General features: G+C 32.1%; 1 protein-coding gene across 1 annotated transcript in view; it reads left to right on the top strand.

Annotated features, from left to right (window-relative positions):
- Positions 1–3257: 3257 nt before the first annotated feature.
- The window catches only part of LOC123668777, a 105937-nt gene continuing 84802 nt past the window's right edge, over positions 3258–24392 (top strand). Inside the window, exon 1 of the mRNA XM_045602471.1 lies at positions 3258–3766. Within this exon, the coding sequence (XP_045458427.1) occupies positions 3289–3766 (478 nt within the window). The 5' untranslated portion in view covers positions 3258–3288. The remainder of the gene's footprint in view (positions 3767–24392) is intronic.

Raw genomic sequence — 24392 nt, 5'->3', positions numbered from 1 at the left:
AATTATATATCATTTTATAGATAACTGCTTGCTCTACCGACGAAAACAACAAAAAAAAAATTGTTATTGCTTTTTATTTGTGAATTAATTAACTATAAAATTATATATATATGACGGCTTTAATTTATAATCAAACGTCCATATGATTGACGGTTGGTAATTTTTTTGTTCGTGCAAGCAGCGTGGTGGATTAAGTTCGATCCTTCTCCTACATGGGGAAAGAGGCCTATGCCCAGTAGTGGAATATTACAGGCTAAAGCGTAAATTTTTTGTTCAATTTCAAATCGACTTACGTATAAATACTTTTTTTAAATTTTGTAAAGTGATAAGTATAATTAATTTATTATACTTCATCATTACAGCCTATACAGTCCACTGCTGGACATAGGCCTCCACAAGTTTACGCCAAAAATAACGTGAACTCATGTGTTTTGCCCATAGTCACCATGCTGGGCAGGCGGGTTGGTGACCGCAGTACTGGCTTTGTCGCACCGAAGACTTTATTATACTTATTAAGTTCGAATTATTCGTACGGGTATAGCTAGTGTAATATATTACAGTTATTTAGCTATTTTCTTTACGTTGTTATTTCTTGCACTGTCTCCCTCTCTCTCGTGGCCATTGGTTGACTGAAAGATATCTCTTCTAAGGATAAGTTCCACCTTTGCCATTAACTTTTTCTGTAAATTTCTGTATATTTTTTTTAGTGCAATAAAGTTTATAATATAACCGGATTCAATTTTGGTAAATTAAATATTGGAATACAAATTTCCCGAGAGAAGTCAAGGTTGTAGGGAGTTAGTTAGTTGTTTTTGGTTTAGAAATCGTGCGATCATTCCTTGTTATATTTCGTGATTTTTTCCGAACCCCAGTATTTTAGCAGTGATTTGTATTAGACAGGTGGATGGATTTATAAGAATGCAATTGTAAAAATGATTGAAATACATACATTAGAATTTTACAATTTTGTTATACGAATACAGGAATACGTATAAATTTGGAGTTTATTGAAGTATCATATTCATTTTAGTGTAAGTGAATTATATCGATAACTATATACCATAAATTTTTTATTCGATTAGATCGCTAAACAAGCGTATGGCCCCCCTGATTATACTTTTTGAATTAAGTCGAACACAGCAGGAAATATCCTGCTTAAAATCTGGAGCAGCCCAACTGAAGAAGTACTTCGACCTTGTCGAAGATCACAGCTAAATAATCCTGTTTTCAAGCAGCGTTGTGTCCCTGTGGTGAGTAAGGCGAACAAAGCTCCTGAAGCGGATTGGGGACAAGCTCGGCCACGCGCTTGGGACTCTTCTGGTGTTGCAGATGTCCATAGGCTATGGTAACCAGATCCTCTCTAGGAGGTCTAGCCATCTTACTCACCACAGGAAAACAACACTATTTGTGAGCAGTGTTATTTGGCTTTGATCTACGTAAGTAAGGAATATAGTATATATATAAGTTACTACGTAAGTAAGGAATATATACTTTAATTGACAGTTTGCATAAACAAAAAGCTAATTTTAACAAATGTCTGTAAATAATGTTAATAATTACGTAAATGTTAAAATATCATATTGATATCGATGTCTTTCTGATGCGTTTATCGTGACGCGTTATACTCGTAGATACACGTAGACGTATGTGCTGTGACTATGTGCTACGTTGTGATATTCTAGCAGAATGAGTAGCAATAAAGGTGATGTCATATGAAAGCAAATGACAATACATATTATGCACAATACCTTATAAAATATTATTGATTGTGATTATTATTTTACGAAAAATAAAACGAAGAAGATTAAAAACCTAAATAAAGCTATAAAAAATTCGAACGACTGCCTCAAATTGTTTTTTTTTTTTGCTTTCGATAGCATATAGAATTTTTTTAATTTCATTCATACAAACCTTGTCCACTATATAATATAATTAAAATAAAAAAAAAATGATATACTGGTGAAAAAGGAAGTGTATGTGTGTGTGTACTTATATACGCACGTAAGAAGTTATACCTACTTAATTTGCTAGCTAGCTTCACGTAGCTTTTGCCTGACTTCATGTTGCTAACTTCAGGGTATCGGTTTTTTTTTTGTAATGGTATGCGCACATCGTATAAATTTACTCTCATCATTTTTAATTAACGCGCCAAAAGAATTATAACTTTAAAATTGGTGAAAAAAAAAGTTGTGGTATGAAGTTTGCCGTGTCATTTAGTATGATATAATAAATAGTCTTCTCGCTTTGTAGCGATTTTCTCGTGACAATCTAAGAGAAAGAGAGATTATCGATGGAAGCGTAGAACATTATCGGTAAAAGCATTTTTACTGACATAAAAACATATATATTTATTATGTTTCAATTAAATGATAATAATGATAATATTAATCTTTATTTGCTAGAAAGCTTGTTAAACAGTATATAACAACATACAAACATATATAAACAGTATATAACAGGTAGGTTGCCTGTGTAACATGTGTGCACACAACTGTGTTTGGTCAATTATTTTTCAAAACTTTTCAAATAATTAAATTATATTTCAGCATCATTATTATTATCGCCATAATAAGTAGGTATAGTAAATTATTATGCAAGGAAAAAAATGTTTTAACTTTGCATTCGAAATTCTTTAGGAATATAAGTATAGGGGTTTCTCAAGAAAAACATTTATATTTTTTAAGCAAATATCTATTTGAAGTTTTATTTTTGCTAAGGAAATTGTATCACGAGAAGTTTCCTGCAATCAGAAACGTACCTTAACAGGTTTGTGAAACTTTATTGCTGCAATTTATGCAATCGACTGCTTACAGGACGACTGGTAAAGCGCGAAACTTCTTTGAATCAACATTTTAAATAGTCATCGAAGTCAATTTAACTAATATACTACTAAGTACATTTATAGCAACTAAAGTTATTATTTTTATTAACTTGAATTTTAATTAGGTATTTTAGATTTATCGTTTTAGTAAATATGATAGAAATCATGAATCGTCAAATGAAATTTAGCAGTGCGCCAAAATTAGGCAAATATTTAAAAAAAAGGATAATAATATATATGTTGTGCACAGATTGAGACAGTTTTCTGTAGTCATCAGACGACGCTGACGGGTCTTCGTGGCATGGCTGCGGTGACGATGGCGGTGGAATTGAATCCGCGATGCCGATGAGGCAGTCGCCCCGATCGATAGGCGGGCGCGGCGCTGCAATCGCGCCTTGGTACGCCAGCCGCTGCTTTCCGACACTTAACCACTACGGTGATCGCTCACGCCGCGGACACACGCGACGATGCGCGGTGACCGCGCCGCTCGTGACACGCGACACAACAAGGACCATGAAAACTTAAAATCGTCTCTTAAAAAAGGATCAAAGACTAAAAAGAATAGAGTAGTATTCGACGAGAGCGCGAATGAATTTTTCGAGGCTGACTATATTATTGTCGTCCGAGATGAGTGCGGATATTCTGACGAGGGAGAGAACGAGGAATGCTCGGGGTGTGGAGCATGTGAGCGGTTCCAGGAGCCGGAGCCGGGCGCTCTCAGTCCGCCGGAGGGATACAAAGATATGGGGCTTTTTAATCGGGACGGAACGTTGCGGGAGCAAGCGTGGTGGGACGCCGGTGATGTGGTACTGGTCGGCGAGCGGTCGGGGACGGTGTTCACGCCACAGCACCTGCAGCTCCTACGGAGGCTGCAGCGCGAGAGGATGTTGCGCTCCACCGTGTGTGCAGACTGCGACGCACACCCCGCAATACATCAACCGCTCGGTGAGTCACCTATGTCCTTGCCAAGGACGAGTGCCTTCTTGTTGGCCTCGCTCTGAATAGTATCACCTTTCTACAGCGTTACAAATTTGTCTAAATTGTATAATTATTTACTTTTTAATAGTGTGTAAAATTACGAATTTACAGCAACGCTATGACTACTTTTATTGTTAAATTTTATTTTATAAAATTCAAAAGAAACTAAAAGTATACTTTTTGTTATAGCTTTTGCGACAGTAATAAAATTGCTTAGCGAAAAGTGTATAGAATACTTGAATGTTTTTATTCTATAAAGATCTTTCTAGGAGTTCGTGGTAATGGTTATTTAATGGCTCAAGCGAAAATATCAGCAATGCGCTTAATTAATCACGACGGCTGTAAAATCTGAAAAAAAAGCTTTAAGCCGTTTTATACAAACCGTTAATTTTGTAAGCAACTAGTGTCGCCATATTGCACATAATAACTATATTATAAAGTTTAAAGCAAAGTTTTTAAGACATTACGATTCGAAATACCAAAAATAATTTAAAAGAAAATTATAAAAATTGTTCATAAATAAAAAAATATGAGTAAATGTATTAATGGCAAACGGTAAAATACGTGGAAAACAAATGGTTACATAAAAGAAGAGTTAAGAGGATTAAAATATGATGTCACGAAACAAAAAGTGAACATGAGATATTAAAATAAAAGCATTGGTAAACGTTATAGGATTATTTAGTCTTTTTATTCGCGTTAAGGTCTCTTTCTTTATCAAAAAGTTCGTTATATTTTGTGTTTTTTTTTACACGGATAAAAATAATTTATACTATATTCAACATCATTGTTTTTCATTGCTTCGATTGTGTGCTTTAAAATATTTGTATAAGTAATATAGTTTATATTTTATAAGTTAAAATGTAACGTTTAATATATTAAGTCATACAAGTATATGGTATATAATATGTTGTTCTTCTTCTTTTTCTTCTTTAGGGATAATGGCTTTCAATAGTGTAGTAATGAGCACAGAAAATATGTTGTTTTCACTGATCTAACATATGTCATTGATATATAGTAATACAAAAATTAGCGACACGAAAACGTAACATAAAAAGTTAGTTATATACTAAAGTTAATATTAAATAAAAAAAAGTATTATATACCCACTATATGTATATATGTGAACAAAGATATTTTAGCATTATAAAATATAAATAATATTTTCTAAATGGTTAGAAAATAATAGTTTCTTTAATAAAGCATGATTTCTTCGTCTCCAATACATTGATCACAGGGTATGTTAATGTTATACCTACTTGAACAAAATGTAGCTGTTAAACTGAACAAAGGATTTCGCATCACTGTAATGTTTAAAATTTACAATTTTATAGTTGACTTAAAACAAAAATAAAACAAAATAAAGTAATTCAGGTATATTTTCAGTTTCCGTCTTCGGCCCATCGTTCAAAATGACAAATACTACATATATTTCAATGTATCTGTATAACAGTTCTTAACAAAACGGCTTTATTTTCCACACTATTTTTATAAATTTAAACGGTGTCGCATTAATGATAATATGCTTCAACTCTATTTGTAATATTAATATTTCATATCCTACGAACATTAATATTACTTAGTTAAATGATATATTTCCGAAATACGCTTCATCGGGTTCTTATATTAGCGAGTCTAAACACAAAAGTCCTTCATTTTAGGTCAAACGGCAGATATATGCATTATTTTATTCAGAAATCTAATATCAAGACTACAATACACACAAAATAAAAAAATCAAAAGAAACAAACAATAACAGGATTACAAAGCAAACTGGTTACATGGAATATATACGGGCATCATCCTCTATTGTTGGTGATCATAGCGTCTTGACCGACTCGACCTTGTTTCATTCGGAGCCATGTTTACAGACTTCACAAACGCTATTTATTGATACAAGCATGATGTATAAATTGTATATACTGGTCGAGCCGACTTTGGAAACGATTAAATGAAATAAATATTGTTTTAATTTAACTGTACATATCATTTAGCTTCTATATACATATCATTCATCTTTATATTTACTGGTGAAATTTTATTAGTAAAGTTTGCAAAAGTTTATTCTTTAGAAAGGTTTTTTATCACAAATATACATATGTTATATAACATTGCAAACAAGTGCGTATCAGTAACTTTAAACGAAGCTAAATCCCCGCAAACTATCGACTTAAGGTCCCTAAAGGGTGACCATTTCTAGGATACCGCTGTAAGCGTGGAATTTTTTAAAGGATATGTTGAAATGTAGTCAAGGAATTTATTCAGTCAAATGGTATCTTGATATCTTAGCTTGATCCTAAAATTATATAGTGATAATTGACTAGCCCGTTGGCGCAGTTTGTAATGACCCTGCATTCTGCTCCGAGGGTTGTGTAATATAAATATTTATTTATATGTATATATATATATGTATTATTTATCAGTATGTATATCGAAATATATTTAAAGAAACACTTGCTTCACTAGCTAATGTGTAATCATCTGTATATTATGGAATATGTATGTATTTACTTATATATTATAGTGAGTATGTATATGTTTATGTATATTTATAAGTATATTTGTGTTTTGGTATGTATTTTTATATGTATTTGTTAATATTTAGTATGTTACATTTTTGTAAATATACAAATTTTATTATCTTTTATTGGAACGAGGTTCCTTACGGCAGGCTTGGCTATTGGCTGGGCGACCGAACTGAAAAAAATGTGATACTAAAACCGTAAGAAAAATATATATCGTAAGTGACGTAACACGACTGTATAATATGACGTTTGTAAAACTAAAATATTACTAGTAAACTTTTTTTAATTATTTATGTAATTTTAAACAGTCGACAAAAATAATAGATAGCACCAGATAGATATACCACTCGGTTGTTACCTATAACACAAGCATTAAGTTGCTTACCTACTTTAGGAACAGACGACCGTGTGTGTATGTATTGTGTAGATATTTATTTAGTTATTTGTTTATAAATATTTTGCCTTTGTTCAACTTTCATTTGAGAAACTCCGGTTATATAATTATAGCTTTTAGAGTTTATAGCAAAAGCATAGAATGCCTAAAAATTTACAACAAGTTCTAAAATCTCTTAACTATCTTAAAATTAAAAGTACTTAAATATTGTATACAACAAAGACTTTTCGGGTAAAAACATTCTCTTATATAATTGTTAAAGCTATTAAAGTTATTATTGAAGTTATTATTAAAGTTGTGTAATTCAAAAGAATTAACCGAACAATCCGACGGGGGTGTTTTTATTTTACTAACGGAATGAACGGAGAAAGTAGAAAAGGCTATAGGAATGTCTTAATTAACTTAAAATGATGTTTACGTAAACGTAACTAACATGTGTCTATTTTTATTTACTGTACTTGTGTCAAGGTAAACATAGTTTCTTTTCGTTTTAAAAGTAAAAAGCCTCTTGGTAAACTAATTATAAGCCACAACAGATTATTGGTTTATTTTCTATTTTAAGATTAATTCAACTGTATGCATAAGAATAGCACGTGTTCGCGACTTTCCAATCCTCCAATAGAACTATTCTTACATATTTATATGTTCTTCTTTTCTTTTACAATAAAATATTAAACTTGATTCAAGAGTTTTAGCGTGTATTTATTTTATATCTGTAAAAACTTATTTGAATAAATAGAGTAGCCTCAATTAATACTACTCTCCTCAATTAATACTATTTTAAAACATTGAGGCGTTACAATCGAGTTTGTTAGGCGCGACTGTAATACGTGACACGGTTTAAGCAGATCAATTTTTACGCATTGTTTTAAAGCGAGTGAATAATAAAGTGTACATACAATGGGAACAGTTATTGATTTTTCACGTTCGTAATGTGGCTGCTATTTAACTACCAAACACGAGTAACCTTGTTAAAACATAAGGCCTATTAAAGTATTAAGTTAAACGAAGTCAGAATATGTTAAAGGATAATTTGGAACTTAAAACTTGAGTAATATAATTCGAAGTCTGATACAATACATGTCTCTAAATAATGACATTCAAGTTTTTATTTATTTAATTGTAAAACTTTCGCTATAAAGTCGCTTACGCTTCAGCCTGTAATATCCCACTGCTGGGTATAGTCTAATTTCCCATGTAGGAGAAGGAAGAAGGAAGGAAGGAGGTAGGGAAGGAGAGCTTAATCCACCACGCTGTTCCACTGCGGCGTGGCGGATATATTCCCTACTATGAGTAACGATCGCTATACATATAGCGTACTCTCCGAGGCGCGGTCGGGAGAATCACAAGTTCTGCACTAACACCCAGACCACGGCAAACATCTGTATGACCAATACAAATGTTTATCATGTGCGGGGATCGAACCCGCAACCGCCAGAGCAACAGTCACAAACCAGTGCTGTGACCGTTGCGTCAACGCGTCGTCGGCTATAAAGTCTTTATATAGAAACTCTTTCAATAAAATAACAATTCTAATGTTTCTAAATTATATTAATTTATTATATTATAAGATCAGTAATTCTAATGTTTCTTAATTTGTAATTAATAGGACTTTTATGTAGAGTAATTTCTCTAAACAACGATATATTTCAATATTTAAATTGCTAGTTTGAATCACGTTTATTCCATAAAGTGTAAATATGTTAAAATTTAAATTATCATGAAGTATTCATGCACTAGTATTGTTATTTGCGAGTGTAAGCATAATATAAAAGGAAAATTAAATTCTTTGAGTAATAAAAATGTAGACAAAAGAAAAAGTATACAAGCTTAAACTAGGCGGTACTGTAATATAAATGTGTAATTTATGAAGAGAAAATACACTACCGTATTCTACAAAAATATCTAATATATAAAATTCTCGTGGCGCGGTGGTTGTAGTTAAACTCCTCCGAAACGGCTTGACCGATTCTCATGAAATTTTGTGTGCATGTTGGGTAGGTCTGAGAATCGAACAACATCTATTTTTCTTCCCCCTAAATGTTAAGGATAGTCCAGCCCTAATTTTTTATCAGTTTTTAGGTAAATTATTTATTTTTCATTTTATTATGATTCGGCGTTGAAAAATACATACAACACTAAATTTTCACCCTTCTACCACCAACCCCTATTTTTAAATACCGTTCAGGTAGTTTAAGTATAATTATACCTATCTCAGTGCATTTGTTTATTTTTGATGATGATGCCTAAAAGAAAAAGAAACAGCCAAGTGCGAGGCGGACTCGGCATCGCGGGTTCCGTACAAACAAAATTGCTTCGTCCAAAGACGTTGCTTCGTACCAAATTTCAAGTTTCGGAGTTCACGGGAAGTACCCTGTGTAGGCTGTGTGGTTACGGCTTTAAAGAATATAGCCACCCTTTTTCTTCCCGTGGGTGTCGTAAGAGGCGACTAAGGGATAACACAATTTCACTACCACCTTGAAACTGTTCAAATTCAACTGTTGGCTTTGAAACACACAGGCGGAAGACGGGCAGCGCCTTCGGTGCGACAAAGCCAGCCCCTGCGGTCACCAACCCGCCTACTCAGCGTGGTGACTATGACAAAACACGTGATTTCACGCCATTTTTGGCGCGAAGTTGTACAGGTCCATGTTCAGTAGCGGACTGCGATAGGCTGAAGTGATGATGATGATGATGATGACCTTGTGTAGATTCTGATTCCTTTGCGAGTATCGAAAATTTGCAGCATAAACGGCTGTATCTTTTGATTGCTTTGGTTTAGAAGTTAGATTTTTTGTGCAGCTCTAAAGAACAGTTGACCTGAGTATTTGGTATAAATTTCAGCTTGATACCTCCACGCGTTCCTGAAAAAAAGGGTTTTGACAGACAGACGGACAACAAAGTGATCCTATAAGGGTTCCGTTTTTTTCTTTTGAGTTACGGAACCCTAAAAAAAACGACGAGTGTGCTTTAGACCACACGATAAGTAAAACTTTCGAAACGTAACTCTCTCGCTTTCTATCTTCACTAACTTATAACTCCCTCTCAACTTCGTTCGTACTTTTCGTAACACTCTCGTCACGCATTCACCAGCTTACTCCCCAAGTCAAGCGTGGGTGAAGAAGTTTTACTTCAAAACTTTAGCTATGTTATTAATATTAAATATTTTTAAACGAGCTATATATACAATGGGAGTCTCGGAAGCGGCTCCAACAATTTTCATGAAATTTAGTATATAGGAGGTTTCGGGGGCGAGAAAACCATCTAGCTTGGATTCATTTTTAGAAAATGTCGTTTTAACCCTATTTTTAGGCAATGAAACAAAATGGACACAATATCGTTAGAATACGAAGGTAAATTTCGCAATTGTCAATAAAGTTGTAATAGCTCTGGTGGGAAATCTGCCGGTCGAAAACGTCTGAGAAGACTACGATTCAAATCCCCGTGTCTTCTAGGTCGATTTTTTTTCTAATAGCTCTCGTGATTTTTTACTTAAAGAACCAGTTCATATTTTTTATTATTGTCAATAAAATCGTAAAATAGTTTCATATTTTATAAATATGTAATTCGTATTTAAATGATTTCCAACGATTTACTAAAAATACCGAGCTAAGCTCGGTCACCCAGGTATTAATATTAATTTTAGTTATAGGTACCTATTTATAATCAAGTGTTCTATTTCTAATGAACTTTTAATAAAATAATCTAAATTGAGCAGGCGTGTAAACCGATTACGTAGTTTGTAATTATTTAGTATAAAAAAGGTCTTTTGTTTGCTTTCATAGTTGATGATGGACATATACAACTGAACATTACTTCCGCTATAAATCGTTCACCTGTTCATAAAGTCATGAATAAATCATTCCCCCATTTTATTTCTAATTTGTTAGACATAGGGGGAATCTTTAGTCCTGGCACACGCATAGCAAGCCAGGTTAAGGTATTATGCACGTAGATTTATAAAAAAAGCTTTACCAAAAATCGGATACGAAATTTCCGTTTTATACATGAAACAGTTATCCATGTTACTCTAAACGATGATACCAGTATAGTTTCCATTATCAATGTTCTAACGAGCTCCGGCTTAGGCGCTGAAGCGTATCGGAACGGGTATGATGTTACATTTGATAGAACCTGCATATCGTTCATGGCGTAAATATGGAATAATGTGAGAAGAGCTTCTGTAGTCTATATATTAAAGGTTGATTTTAGTAACTTTTTTGTATAATTATGACGACTTCTGTAGAATAGTTATTTCACACGCTTTTGGTTTATAATGGCATATAATCTGTTAAAAAATGAAGAATATTAAAGTGAAAAAACAGACAATAAATATATTATGTAGTACTTTACCTTGTTTTAAGAAACAATATATTAGTATTACGAATTTGGAAATGTTTTGACATCTTTTCAGCGTTCAAAAGACAAAGAGATTTTTCTGGAATTACGTTTTTCCGTCAAAACAGTTTTTTTTTATATCGAGTTGCTTGCATCGAGTAACGTAGTTCCAACAAAAATAGAAATAATGTACGAAGCATTGTGTACACGGCGGATTATAGTTTACGTCGTGAACTCAACAGTCGGGACAGTGACGCTTAAAATCGATTGTGAACTTGTAACAAACTCCGTTTTTGATGCTGAACTAGACAAACTGACCGTCTGCTTGATCATTTCATAAGCATTTTAAAATTATCTATTGAAATAAATATTTATTTATGTATTTGTATACGCACTTTTTTGTATTTATTTACTTTGAGTGCACTAATTGTTTATTAAAAGTGAATATAGTCCACGATTCTAAAATCATGATGATACACTACTTTTCAAAGTAATCTACGTTTATTATTGTACTTTTTTTATAAGTGTATTTGTAATATTTCATTATAAATGAAATATACAAAATATATTCATTGTAAATGAAACATTTATTGCTGAAACCAAATTTGCATGTCAACAATACGCGTGCATTGCATGCTTAAAAATCGGCTCATGTATACAAGAAGATAAACAATTTGTTAAAAATATATTCTTTGAATTCTTACAAACTTAAAAAATCACTAACTGAATGGCTTACAAAAATAAATTATGTAGAGACTGAGGCTTTACTTGAAGTAATTACCTAAAAATATACTAAACACAACACTCACAAACATACACACACACACACAGACACACACTCATATACACAGACACACACACACACAGAAACATACATAAATAAACTCTTTTTTGTCTTTTGTAATTGAATTATGATAATGTTAAGTTTTAATTTTATAAGTATGAATATGGAAGAGCGGGACATCCTGACACAGGTAAAACACATACTTAAAAGAATGTCTAAAAACGGCGAAACACAGACACACACTTTTGCTTAAATGGAAGCTGTGGTTGCGGTCATAGATAGATATAAAACATTTGATTCATTTGCGACGATCGCGCGTCAAGCTGTTGAACAAATTGGCAATTTAAACCTCCGTCATTGGATTAAAGAAATGGAAATTTTTAAACACCAGCTACTATACATCGAGCTATAAATAGTAATGAAAATAATGAAATAATGTTCAGGCTATGTCTAAATAGTGTTAATATTCTTAAAATATCTTGTAAAACATCTCGCGTTTAAATAATTTCAATGCCACCAAAAATACAATTAAGATACAAAAATGAATTTGTTTTATCTATGAAATAATAAAATTAAAGTAAAAATATCTAATAATTAAAATAAAATTACCTTTGTCGTTCGGTTTGTTTATTTATGACGGAGAGCAGTAATTTTGTTCATCGTGGTCAACGTTTGGAGTGAGTTAATAGACAAGTGTTAATTGATAATAAAAATAATCAATTTCACAGAAGTTGAAATTTATATTTATTTACATTAATGGATAAATAAATTGAATTTTGATCTTAAATTATCTTGACACGTTTTTACGTGGACATATAATTAATACCGCAGTTACATGTCAAAAAACAGATTTTACGTTTTGCATTTTCAATATATATAATATTAACAATTAAATTTAAATTCTAAAAAAAAATATAGGTTTTTGCTACATACCAAAAAATTGTAAATCTCTATTTATTTTCCTGTTACGATATAAGCCATTCATCAGATCTGATGTCTGTCCTAGGCAATACTAACAAAATTTATATTTTCTAACCTGTGTGTTGTAGAACAGTGAATAGTAAAGGCATTTTATAATGATTAATTTCTTTTTCGTTACATTTGGAAATTTAATACAAAGTACAGTTACGAGGTTTCCGATGCGCGTGTATTTCACGTGGCGATTAATAAAAGTGTACCTAATATAATTTTATTGCTAGGCGGTTCAGATTTATAGACACAATTTCTTAAATTGTTAATTTATGTAAATGTTACTTATATTGTAATTATTTCTTAACTGACTTCAAAAAAAGAGGAGGTTACTCAATTCGACCGTATATATATTTCTTTTTTTTAATGTATGTTCGGGTATAACTTCGTCGTTAATGAACTGAATTTGATAATTATTTTTTGTTGGAAAGTAGATATCCCTGGTGTTGTACCATGATAATGATACCAGGATCTGATAATGGGATCCCAGAGAAACCGAGGAAAACTCGAAAATCAGCATAAATTTTTACTGGATGTATTGATTTTGATAATTTTTAATTTAATCGAAAGCCGAATTTTATCATGTGGTCACATTTAAATTTCATCAAGATCTTATTACAACTTTTGAAGTAATCTTTGATAATGCGTATTTACTTGACTAGTTTTTCGCCTACCTACGTGGTATTACTTTTCGATATAATTGAAGTCGGTTTTTTTTAGTTTGCCTGCAAACACAATTATTTTATATGTTTTACAAAAATGTCATGTTTTGGATTTGTAACTGACTATTGCTTGACTTACAAGTACAATCTCTGATTACACAGAGTGCGGAATTGTATTGTGTTTTTTTTCTCGAACTATTAAAGAAATTATATTTATTAGGTACCTAATATATTGTTGTACTAAGCTATCCTACTAATAATGATCCTACTAAAACTAAACGAATGTTTGTTACCTTTTCATCAAAATTGTGCTGAGATGATTGTAATATTGTAATGAAACTTGATATAGATAGCTGGCGATTCATCTATAGGCTATTTCATATCATTATGTGGTAGAAAGTGCACTCAGACTGAGACACTCAGATATATGAGTATTACTTAATATAGTTAATTGAGATTAAGGTACCATTATAGCAAAAAAAAGGAAAAAAAGAGTATTAATTTTTATTTATTTCGAAGAGTAGACGCGATGCATCTATTTTAATTTAAAAAGATTAAACATATGTTGAACGACTACACTTTTATATGAATTGTTTCTATAGATTAATATTATTATTTAACACAAAATAATTTGTGTATTTTAAAGCATAATACAATTGCAATAGCATAGAAGTCAAATATCTTACTTATAATATTTTAATAATTATAATTATTACTAACAATACCCGTGCGAATAATTCGCACAAAATAAGTAAAAAAATCCCACCAAAAACATTTTCATGTAAAATGTTGCCAAGACGAGATCATATGGCTCGCACTGTCAAAAAGTTATCAGATCTCATGTAGAGCCAAGCTTCTAACTCTACACGCCCTAACTCTACAAACCCTAACTTCACAAACCCTACACCTTAGTTAAAATATGTTGCTTGGCCGTTTATTATATTTGTTTTTTATATTTTATTATATATAACTTTATTAATTAACTAATTTACAAAAACAAAAGCAAATTTTTTTTTTAAATTGTAGATGCCGGAAGAGCAAGTAAATATCTATAAAATAATATATATTTTATGTGAAATAACTGTGAGGTTTTTTCTAAAAAGGGAGGCAAACATTATTAACCTAAATATATATTAGTACCTCGGTGACCGAGCTTAGCTCGGTATTTATAGTAAATCGTGTTTTTTGCAAATCATATTTAAATACATATTACATATTTATAAAATATGAATAGTATTTTTTTTACCTAAAATGATAAAAATATAAATAAATATAAAAAATCAAAAAAAAAAAAAATAAATAATAATGATAAAATATAAACAATATTTTTCTACTTTACATACATCATTAAATAAAAGATAACGAGTCCAATTAGAAAAAAAAAAAAAATAATAATCGATCGAGGATTTAAACTATGGTCAATTCGGTCTATCGCGATCCCAATTTCCCACCTGAGCTATCACAACTTTACTGACTCTTGTAAAATTTACCTTCGTATTCTAACGATATTTTTTCACTGTCTAAAAACTGGGATAAAATGACATTTTCTAAAAATGAATCCTAGCTAGATTTATTTATCTCCCCCGAAATTCCCTGCATACTAAATTTCATGAAAATCGTTGGAGCCATTTCCGAGATTCAGATTATATAATTCATATTATATAAACTAAAATATACCTAACAATACAATAAACATTAAAAAGGAAAAAACACGTATACATATTTTATCGGTACAGACAATGAAGTTAAAAAAAACAACATTTCCAATAATTACTGTAATTATAGAACGTGTCATGGGAAATATCGATGTCGTCGCAATCAATATTATTATATATGTACTTTTAATATTACTGATTAAAATAATAATTCCAAATAATATTATTAATACAAAGTTGGGTAGTGAGAATTTATAGATTTTGCAACCAATTTTTTTATCCCGACATTTCGATGAAATCATAATATGGCAAAACCGGGCGGCGCAGCTTAGTCTACGTACGTACGTCTATTCGTTGTGGAAATTAGGAAAATGAATAGTTTTTCGAAGGTAATTGGGGCATGAAGCGGTAGTGATACGTTGATTTTCTGCAGTTGGGGCATTTATTTGATTATAAATAATTTTATAGAATAAAATTGAATCAGTTAATCTGCATTTCACCGTTGCTCGTGAGCGGAAATTCACTATATGTTTCAATCGACAGCTTATTATCCGCGTCGTTTACAATTAACATATTGCGCAAGTAACGACTTTTATGACTATGAATGAAAATATGAAATAAAAAATATGAAAATTAATTATACTTCCTACTAGAATAGGTATTGTTTGAACCAAAATTTTTAAAAGAAATTTTTTAACAATGTTGGTACAAACATTCAACTAATAAGAAATATTTTCTAAAACTGTTTACAGTTAAATTTTATTTAGAAATGTACATAAAATTGCAGTTTTCTGCTAAAAATTAAGCAAATTTTGTTTTGCTGTATTGAGTATAATTCTATTCATACATGAAATTAAATGAAATGGAAAATGAAATGAAAACATTTATTTCGCCATAACGTTATAAAAAAAAACTAAATAGCAATAAAAGAAAGTTAAGGTAGCAAAAATATCAAGCAATAAAATAAAAATTTACATCTTAACATTAGGTACATTATAAACTTAGGTAATGTATCCAATGCTATAAGCAACCCAACTTAGTCAAAATATTAAATTACTCAAAAATTCTAATGTCTCGGTAGACATTACCTTCCTACCTAGTTTATCCTTGGCTTTATTAAATATAAAAAATAACAAAGTAATGTCCCTAGTGTAGGCCGAGAGAAAAAAAAGCCGGAGTAAAAAACTCTCGGTACTCTTTAAAAAAACGGGACATGCCAAAACCATCACATACCACCTGTTCACAATATTTGTAACTGTATTTACAGGGCGTGTCATAGACATAGCCTGGTCGAGCTTTATTTAATCCCATGCCTTTTCATCATTATTGGCATTCATTGATGGCATAATAGGTTTACTACAAAAAGCTTGCCTAATAAAAAAAAAAAAAAAACAGTAAAGGCAGAGATTAAAGTGCAGCTGGAATCTTATTATATATTGATATAGACATTCTCCTATAAAGGAACTACTTATTTCCTGAGCCGGCATTTAGGTAATATTGATTTGTGGTCGTTCCAGACTGTAACATCATTTGCGGCATGTCGATTACTACGACTAACAAATAATGCACATAACTACACTAACAAATTCATCATCATCATCATTATTACAGCCTATACAGTCCACTGCTGGACATAGGCCTCCACAAGTTTACGCCAAAAACGTGAACTCATGTGTTTTGCCTGTAGTCACCACGCTGGGCAGGCGGGTTGGTGACCGCAGGGCTGGCTTTGTGGCACCGAAGACGCTGCTGCCCGTCCTCGGCCCGTGTATTTCAAAGCCAGCAGTCGGATGGCTATCCCGCCACCGGTCGGCTTTTTAAGTTCCAAGGTGGTAGCGGAACTGTGTTATCCCTTAGTCGCCTCTTACGACACCCACGGGAAGAGAGGGGGTGGCCATATTCTTTGATTCCGTAATATATAATTCAGTATGCCTAACCATACTTTGTTATATTTTACATCAGGCTATTTTTGTCTGGACTGGACCTCGTCCTGATCCAGTATGCCTTATATTCTTTAGTACCGTAGCCACACAGTACACATAATATTTTCATTAATATACTGGCGATACAAAGATCAGGATGTTGATCTCTTTAAACTTCTCTTTGAGAGATTCCTTACATCCCATTTTGTAAATATAACGGATAGCCCTTTTCTGCAGAATAAAAATGACATTTATATCAGCCGCATTGCCCCATAACAAAATTCCATAGTACATTATTAATAAACACGTTAAATACCGGACGTCGTTAATAACCGTATTCTTTTTACCGCGCATGCTGCAGAACTCAGTCTATCCGTCAATTTACAGATATGAGGTCCCTACTGTAACTTTGAATCAATGGTGATTCTAAGGTAAACGGTTGATTTAACTAAGTTCAATTGGTTTTCATAGAGTTTTGGTTACATATCGATTTGTTACATTATAAAGATTAAAAACTGTGGACTTTTATTTTATTAACTTTTATGACATATCATTTATTTTAAGAGCCTCCAAAATTACAAATTATTAAGAATTAAAATAAAAGTGGTTCATAATAGTGTAAATCACGTAAATGTAAATTTTTATTGCCCTTGTTGGAACGTAAAAAATTGTGTCTTATAACACGTTTGTACACCATCAAACCAATAGACACTAATGATATTTAATATATGGATTCATAAAAAGTATTTTTGATTTGACTTATTACTTTATGACACAGTATAACATTTTTACGTATTTTGCACGAAAAGTTAGCTTATACAATTAAGTAAATGAACACTGATTTAGTAACTGTACTCCTAATATGACGGTTAGCATCATGCGGTAAAAAATGACTCTGTATGGAAATGTAAGTCGTGACACAAACGAGGATAGTCTGCACGTACTCATTTAAATAAAGCAGACGGCCAGCCGGGTCGTGTTAGTAACTGACCATCTCATTGCACGCCCATTTTTACTCATCACTCTAACTTATCATTAGTAGAACGAATGGCATGTCTTCTGCGCTGCGTTGATTAATAGGCGCTAGCTACGCTAGAAGGTGAATCCTTGTGCTTAGATGTTGAATTTCCATCATTTTATGTTAATCTTTAAGCTACGGTTATCAATAATGCATTAAAGTTTTGATACAGAGACTGTTAGAATTTTCACACAAACATTTTGTATTATTAGAGTAACTTGTACACTACGCAAACGTAGTTATGCATGCACGCCGGCTGTCTTAGATTACTACGAAACTGTTCCGCTGACTTAGCATTGTCACCGAGCAGTTCATAATATTAAGAACGAAGACTAAACATAGAGATTAATTAATTCCTGGACTTGTTATTAAGAAACATGAATGTAATAATATACTGTGTGAGAATTAAAAATATAACAGCCTCCAAATCGGCAACATGTTTCTCATTTTTTATTTCGTTCTTAATTTTAAGTATAAATAGTTTTATATATATAAAAACCCTTATATCCAAGGGCAAAGTTTGACTAGGTATTAAACTCAATTTTAAGTAATAAAATTAATCAAAATGAATACATTGCAAAGATTAAAGCCCCAAAAAAAGAAAAAAAAAAACCAAAATAAACGTATGCTGGCATCAGTTAGCTTATAACTACTGATCAAATATGTACTAGCTGCTATTGAATTTGTAATTTATTCAGACTTTATGTTTTTACATCCAATTAAATTATTTTGTTATGCTATTAAATTGTATGCAAATACGTAATAAATTGTTTGGTTTGTTTCTTTTTATTTCTATATATTGAAATAGATACACATTAGGTTAATTAATTACGTTAACAAGTACTAATATCGACAATACTGTTGTAGTATATGTCTAGCATGTTAGATAAAATAAATAAATTGTCAATGACGAGTCGTTTGAATTTACAACACGGTGACAGCGGTGCGAAAAAATATTAAATATATTCGGTAAACATGGCATTACAAATGTATTAACGCAAAAAAGGTAACTTTATCTATGTTTAAAGCAATATTGAATAAAATTGTTGATTAAAAGTAAAGTAAACGGTTCACAAGATGGAGCTGCACGGCCGCCATCAGAACTTAAAATTGATGGCGTTGGGGGACACGTTAGCAGAGCAGACGCATGGAAAAAGTGGAAGCAACAATTTCTATTGTTCATAAAAGCTTAAGGTGTGTATTCGGAATCATCAAGTATTCAAGCCAGCTTACTTGTAAATCCTATAGGTCCCGATGGGTTTGATATATATCAAACTTTTAATTTTGAGCCAGATGAAGAACGCGATGATGTCAATATCGTATTAAAAAAAATTGATAAATATTTTGGAATGAAGTCAAATGTGACGTTGATGCGATATAATTTTTTTTCACGAAATCAAGAGGTTGGAGAATCTATTCAACAATACGTTACAGCTCTCCGTCTACGGAGCAAAAATTGTGAATTCTCTACATTAGAAGAAGATTTAATAAGAGATAGAATCATTTGTGGTATACGTCAAAATACGGTTAGGGATCGATTATTAAGATGCGAAGAACTTAATTTAGAAAAAGCGATGCGAATTTGTCAAGTAGACGAAATAGCACAAGAAGGTAGACAGCCAAGACCAAGAAGTAGCATGTGGGTGGCGATCTCGCACGCGGAGCAACAATCCAGAAAGCACTTCGTGCCATAATACTGTTGGCGTTCCAGGATCATCAGCAATTACTACCTGTATGAGTTGTGGTAATTCACGGTGTGGGAGGAAAGATGAATGCCCTGGACGATTTATAAAATGTTTCACCTGTGGCTAACAAGGTCATTTTTCCCGTTTCTATAATTTTAATCGTAATTCGACTCGTAATATAGGTAAATTTAATAGTGTTCATGAAATTGAATGTAACAATAATGATCGAGATAGTGATTCGACAGATGATAATTTTCAGATTAGCGTTGTTGAAGAAGGAAATAAAAAAGGTGAGAATTGTTTTCAGAAACTTTCTTGTGAGCATGCAGTAGAAATATTTAAAATAGATACAGGAGCGGATTACAACATAATATCTTATAAGAGGTTTAAAGAGTTGGGTTTTAATGACGAAATAATAATAAAAAAGACACTAGCTTTACATTCTTATACTCATAATTCTATACCCCTTAAGGGCATTTGTATTATTCCTTGGACTTATAAAAACGTTACTTAACCTTAAATTCGCAATAGCTGACATGATCTGTAATAGTATTTTAGGTTATAAATCATGTGAAATGTTAGAATTAGTAAAACTTAATTATTCTATTGAAATATCAAATTATGATGACGTTTTTAAAGGATTAGGATGCTTACCTGGCAAGTATCACATAGTTGTTAATAAATATGGCGCCTGTTATATGCGCTAGTAGAAAAATTCCTCACAGCTTACGAGATTGTTTGAAAGTGGAATTAGAAAAAATGGAAGAACTAAACGTTATTAGAAAGGTTACACATCCAACGCCGTGGGTTCACCCATTAGTCTTAGTCGCTAAAAAGACTTACTATACTAAATGGTATTTGTATATGTTTAGATCCTCGTGAATTTAATATGGCGGTGCAACGATTACACTTTCAACTACCAACTGTATCTGAACTGGCATCTCGGTTACACGGAGCACGATTTTTCTCTGTACTCGATGCTACTGTGGGGTTTTGGACTGTGGCGCTAGACGACGACAGTGCAGATTTGTGCACATTCAGCACACCCTTCGGTAGGTACCAATTTCTTCGTCTTCCATTTGGTATAAATTGTGCATCGGAAGTTTTTCATGGAAAATTAAAGCAATTTTTGAGAAGATCTTGATGGTGTTGAAAATTATATTGATGATATTATTGTGTAGGGTGAAACAAAAGAAATACACGATAATCGTTTAAAGGCACTGCTAGATAGAGTTAGGCAAATCAATTTGAAGTTTAATAAAGATAAATGCAGATTTTTTGTTGAAGAAGTTAAATACTAGGGCACGTATTTAATGTCAACGGTATGAGACCAGATAGTGAAAAAATTAAAGCAATTAAAGAAATGCAGGTTCCAAAGGATAGGAAAGATTTAGAAAGATTTTTAGGTGCAGTTAATTTTTTATCAAAGTTCATTCCTAATCATTCTGAAATAGCAGTTCCGTTGAAGAATCTTTTAAAAAAGGATAATTCGTGGCGTTGGGAAGATAGCGAACGCAACGCATTCGACAACTTGAAAAAGGCAGTAACGAGCTCGAGCGTTTTAGCACTCTATAATCCGACTCAACCGATTGTGATGTCAGTCGATGCATCACGTAACGCCTTGTGAGCAGTTTTACTACAAAATGGTCGACCGGTTGAATTTGCATTTCGTACACTTACAGATGCTCAAAAAAGGTATGCCCAAATTGAAAAAGAAATGTTAGCGATTGTTTTTGCGTGTGAACGGTTTCATCAATATATTTACGGACAAAGACGGGTCGTCGTAGAGACAGATCATAAACCGCTAGAAAGTATTGTTAAAAAGCCATTAATGTCTTATCCAGCACGTTTGCAACGCATGCTTTTAAGAATTCAGGGATATGATTTAGTTGTGATATATGTTCCAGGAAAATATATGTATATAGCTGATATGCTATCTCGAGCAGCACTACCGGGTCTTTATAGTAGTAAGATTTACGATAAAGTTGTATGACAAGTGAGGATGGTTGTAGAAGGTATGCCAATATCGAATGATAAATTAACTTAAGTAAAAAGAGAAACCAAGCATGATTTTGAGTAATAAATTTTATGAAATATATTGATTTAGGTTAGCCAAATCATAATTACAACGTTTCTAATGAAGTTAAACATTACTGGTCTATAAAAAATGAGTTAAATGTTGTCGACAGAGTTATATTCAAAGGTAACAACTTAGTGCTGGTTCCAAGAAAGCTGCGTAATGAAATGTTAATAATTGTTCACGAAGGTCATTTAGGCATTGAAAGTTGCAAACGGCGAGCAAGACAGGTTATTTATTGGCCAAATATCTCACATGACATAGAACAATACGTCAAGCGTTGTAAGACATGTCAACAATATTCAAACGCTCCTAGTAAAGAACCTATGATACCTATAGATATTCCTAATCTTCAATGGAGTAAAGTGGGTTCTGAAATTTTTGAGGTAAATAAAAAATATTATCTTATATTAGTAGATTATTATTCAAACTTTGTAGAAGTTTGTAAAATAAATAATTTGTTATCTTGCATAGTGATAAATAAAATGAAAGAAATATTTGCAAGATTTGGTATTCCAAGTGTCGTTATAACAGATAACGGAACGCAGTATTCCAGCAGAGAGCTTAAAATGTTTTTGAATGGGGATTTGATCAAGTTACTTCTTCTCCTAACTATTCCTAATTAAACGGAAAAAGTGAACGAGCGGTCCAAACTGTCAAAAAGATGTTAAAAAAATCACTTGCGAGTAATGAAGATTTCCTTTTAGCTTTAGCTCTACTTAGTGAAGCCTAAACTTGTCAATCCTTTAGACTATAAAACTATGCTCAACAAACAACATAAAACTAAATTATATTATGATCAGCGTTGTAAAGAGCTTGAGGAATTGATAGGGGGTGATTCCGTCATATGTATAAACGGAAAGGTTAGATATAGGGGAAAAGTAGGATAAGGATACGCTAATACTCCACGATCTTACATTGTATAAAACAGTGTAGGTAAAAGATTTAGACGTAATCGTCGTCATCTAATAAAATGTAAAAGTGACTTAAATTGTAATGACGGAAACGACAATAGTATTGAAATGTACACTGACGCTAATGATGTAAGCTTTGCAGACGATGTCAATGAACCAACGTGTTCTCATAGAGATGAACAAGTTTCTAGAAAGTTTACATCACCTAGACCTTCAAGGAAAGCAAAAGAAATTGCAAGCAGCGTTTAGCTCATTTATTTAATTAGTTTTTACTTAATTTTTTAAAATGCGGAAGGAGATTTGTTATGATTTGTTAATTATATTTTATATGAACGCCATATTGCATTCATATAGCATAGCAGAGTAAATTTATTTATTGTTTGTCATTTAATATATGTTATGATTTTATTTTGTTCTGTTTACCATAATTAATTAGAAGTACATCAATTGTAAGATGTTGTAGTATATGTCTGGTATGTTAGATAAAATAAACCAGTTGTCAATAACGAGTCGTTTGAATTTACAACAAATACCTACCTATAATTTTTAAATAATGTATATCATGGAGATGATTTGTGGAAAATGCAACGAAAGTGTTGTACCTGTACAATTAAGTTATAAAAGTGTCATTCGTATAGACGCGCATGCGGGTAAGGAACGATCGTAACGTGGTGTGCGAGCGAAGTGGTTAGGGACAAAGAGCACCGCTATCCGATATATACATGTTGTGAGGATACCGCATTTATCATTCGTGCGAGCGTTGAGGTGATCTACGAGATACTCGCCCTCGTTTGCTTTTCTTTAGGCGCGAGATGAAGACATGATGAGAACAGACAGACGGAATTACAACACATATACTTAGAATTTATAATAAATATTAAAACATAAAAATTGCACAGCACGGGAGATATATGGCAAACTATTTAGTCCTTGTGTATATTTAAGTTCTTTTTCGCTATTCATCAATCGATAAGCCAGTAGCTTGATAAATAATGTATAAATAGTATTTAGAACTTTTAACAAGAAACCTGCAGTATCGCATGAAAAGTTGTGAATATTTTGTGAGACGAATATTTCTTACATTTCGGATTAAGAAGCAGTTACTCTCAACCTCCTCTATTTGTCTGCTGCATGTAAGGGTACGCGTGAATATAATATGAATGTAAATGATCGTCTGGGTCAGCTAGACGAACAGTTCGTCGACATTTAACGTCGAATAGCGACGGTAATTGAGAGCTATTATTTCTTTGTTTTTTAGATCGATTAGAATAATAAATACTCTATTAAACATTTAATTAAGGTTTTAAATCTTATTATAAATATTTTAAAATGAGAAAAACTAAATTGTAATCGTATAAAAATACGTTGCTTATTGTTTTTTTCTTTTTTTGTAAAGAATAATTTTCATACAAATGATTTGTTTAAAAATTTTCAATATAATTTAATTGCTTATTTATATTAACTTTAAAAGTTACTAATATATACCAATACGCATATAATCATTAAAAAAAAAAATTGCTTCGATTCTTACGAAATTTTCTGACTTGAATTCTTAAAATTTCATAAATTTAAATTAAATGCCGCCTCATAGTAATATTATTCGGGATTTTTAAAATTAACAAAAATAATCTGCATGTACTTCATATCTAT

Source organism: Melitaea cinxia, chromosome Z, assembly GCF_905220565.1.
Source record: "Melitaea cinxia chromosome Z, ilMelCinx1.1, whole genome shotgun sequence".
NCBI classification, from domain to species: Eukaryota; Metazoa; Arthropoda; class Insecta; order Lepidoptera; family Nymphalidae; genus Melitaea; species Melitaea cinxia.
This window is presented reverse-complemented; position numbering and strand designations above follow the sequence as displayed.